The sequence below is a fragment of the Osmia bicornis genome, chromosome 6 (genome assembly GCF_907164935.1).
Source record: "Osmia bicornis bicornis chromosome 6, iOsmBic2.1, whole genome shotgun sequence".
NCBI classification, from domain to species: Eukaryota; Metazoa; Arthropoda; class Insecta; order Hymenoptera; family Megachilidae; genus Osmia; species Osmia bicornis.
This window is the reverse complement of record NC_060221.1, coordinates 11,233,724-11,236,743: the sequence shown is the minus strand read 5'-3', so window position 1 is coordinate 11,236,743 and position 3,020 is coordinate 11,233,724. Positions and strand designations below refer to the sequence as shown.

The 3,020-nt window shown below is 47.9% G+C and overlaps 1 protein-coding gene across 1 annotated transcript; it reads left to right on the top strand.

The window, feature by feature from the left end:
- Window positions 1-261: 261 nt before the first annotated feature.
- LOC123987894 lies at window positions 262-1,257 on the top strand. The gene has a single exon (XM_046286211.1). It carries the CDS (start codon window positions 262-264, stop codon window positions 1,255-1,257), a length of 996 nt encoding a protein of 331 aa, XP_046142167.1.
- The last annotated feature ends 1,763 nt before the right edge of the window (window positions 1,258-3,020 follow it).

The following is a 3,020-nucleotide window of genomic DNA, read 5'->3' as shown; positions in this document are numbered from 1 at the left end:
ATCGCCAGAGTAGGCGGACGCCTCCAACACTCGGAGCTTTCACACGACGGCAAGCACCCTGTCATCTTGCCTCGTGATTCAAGGTTCTCAACACTTCTCATCGACCACGCACATCGTCAGACCATGCATGGAGGTACGCAGTCCACCCTCGCCTTTCTCAGACAACGCTACTGGATTCTCGGTGGACGAGCTCCAGTGAAAACGCATATCCTGCGGTGCGTGAAGTGCGCTCGGCAGAGGGGGATCCGTGCTCATCAACTGATGGGCCAACTACCTCTTTGTCGAGTCACTCCATCGCGCCCGTTCACCTACACTGGGGTGGACTATGCAGGACCGCTCACGCTGAAGACGTGGAAACGCAGAGGAGCCAGGACGCAGAAAGGGTGGATTTGTGTGTTCGTCTGCTTCGCAACATCAGCTGTACACTTGGAAGTTGTCACCGATTACTCAGCCGACGCATTCATCGCAGCATATCGCAGATTCGCAGCAAGAAGAGGAACTGCAGCCTCTCTCTACTCAGATTGCGGTACCAACTTCCAAGGAGCAGACGCACAATTGAAAAAGCAGTTCAACGACAGCACACGCGAAAATCAAGACCTCGCAGCTCTACTCGCCAAGGATGGTACGCAGTGGCACTTCAACCCTCCTGCCGCTCCACACATGGGTGGAAAATGGGAGGCAGTGGTCAAGTCTCTCAAGTTCCATCTGAAGAGGACGATTGGAGATGCTTTATTGACGTTCGAGGAATCAATAACATTGCTCGCGCAGATTGAAGCCATCCTCAATTCACGACCGTTGGAACCACTCAGCGATGATCCAGACGACGTCTCAGCCCTCTCACCAGGACACTTCCTGATAGGATCTCCGCTCAACGCAGTTCCAGAGCCAACGCTGCTCAACGTCGCAGTCAACAGACTGTCAAGGTGGCAGTTCCTGCAACAGCGCCTCCAACAATTTTGGAGACTCTGGTCAACGCAGTACTTGCAGCGACTCCAGGCCATCTCAAAATGGCATCATCCGTCCAACGAGATCAAGGTAGGCTCTCTTGTTCTCATTACTGATGAACGCTTGCCCCCAGGGAAATGGCCCATGGCCAGGGTTCTCAGTCTTATGCCAGGAAAGGATAGACTGACCAGGGTCGTCACCGTCAAGACGGCCACCACAACGCTCACGCGGCCCATCACCAAGCTGGCTCTTCTTCATCAGCCCTCTCAGGACAACGCGGACACGCAGACCACATCATCGACCAGTCGCTGATGGCCGGGGGGAAATGTTGGCGAAATTCCCCAAGTCTACGCCGAACGGCGAAGTTGCCAACGAAAATACTTCGTTGGTGCGTCGTTACCGATAGCGGCAGCACCTCTCGGGCCCACTTTGTCCACGCGGTCCCCTCTCCACGCGGAACCGGCACGATCGACGCCATGATCGATTCTTGTTCTTCTTGTTCGATCGTTAGACGCGTAAGCACGTGTACTACGCAGTTCTCGCAATCCGATACAAGTACGCAGTTTTCTCAGATCTCGCGACGCTGACCAGACAGCCCGCGCAGTGTTATCGTCCACGCCGTATTATTCAATCGTAATCTTTAGTATAATTTCCGTAAAGTTAGTGTCCACGCGTTACGTTAATATTAAGCTTTGTATATATTGTTGTCTGAACACGCTGACCACGCATCACGTGTTTGTGATCTCTGTACATACATTTCTGTGTTGTAAAATATACTGTTGTGTTACGTCAAGGCGTGTCATTTTCTCTGTCCGCTCAGACCACGCAATTCGCAGACATAAAGTTATAAAGATAAAATAAAAGTATATAACCATTATCAATGTAATTTATTTTTGCCACACCCTTCCCCGTACTTCTTGTAACAATATAATAAAATAAATAATATGGTAAAGTAATATGTATAATCGTTATTACTGTAATTTATTCCTTACCTCACCCTTCCCCCTACTTCATTAATGTAATAATATGAAAATAAAATTGTAAAACCGTTAATGCGATATGAAAATAAAATTATTCAATCGTTATTCTTTGCAAAGTTCAAGTTCTTGCGAACCTTGCAATTTCATGAGAGAGAGAGAGAGAGGCGCCCGACTCGGAGTTTTTGCAAATTTGCAATTTCGTGAGATGCTGAAAGTCTAGTGTTTGGATGTATTAGGATTGGAGGGGATATTTTCTCGGTGCTTTATAAACCGATGAGTTTTCATTATCCACTATTCATTTCGTTATCCGCTGCTCATTTCGCGTTACTCAGTTTACGATGGCTACCGTTCCGCGACTTGAACTACTTGCCTTTAAGGCACTTATTGAACAGTATTGTAAGTAGTCTTTAACGAATACTTGTCTTGGTGTGCTAATTTTATTTTTAACTAGTAGTTTGTTAAAAGCTGAAAGGTTAGGATTAGTGCCTGTTAGCGTCAGCACGTGTGCAAGGGTTGACACGTGGCAGGGTCAGTGCATTTGGGGCTTTGATCTGCTTTTCAAGGATTTCTTAGGATTCTTTAGGCTATCAATACCCCGAGGCATATGTCTGTCATCGGACGTGGGCCGGCGGTAGTTGATACTTGAGGTGCGACGAATTCTAAGAGTCGCGGATATTTTGTTTATGGAACGGCGATAGGGAGTTCGATCGCCGATTCTCGAAGGAACGCGCGTGTGGCCGATGACCCGAAGTCATGGTGCTGCACTGCACGTGTCAAAAGATAAGGTTGATCTAGAAGGATTGGCCACGGAGTGGGGAAGATCTTGCATCTTCTGGTAGGAGGACCATGAGGAACGGCATGGCACTTACCCCAGAACCTTGATCGAGCAAACATCTTAATTTAAATTCTAACATGCCAATAAAAAGATTCATCGAAGTGCGCCAGAAGCGAGCAGACCATCGGTTTAGCCAGATGTTAATGTGGGCCGAAGGTTGGAATCCGAATCATGAAGGTTTATTCGATTTGAGGGCTCTGTTTGGAGAGGAAATAGATGAGGGCCCTATTTGGGGAGATATTGATGTGTATGTATGTGCA

Bases quoted from the DNA above. Each gene is read 5' to 3' on its own strand.
- LOC123987894 (XM_046286211.1), top strand. From the start codon at position 262: ATGGGCCAACTACCTCTTTGTCGAGTCACTCCATCGCGCCCGTTCACC.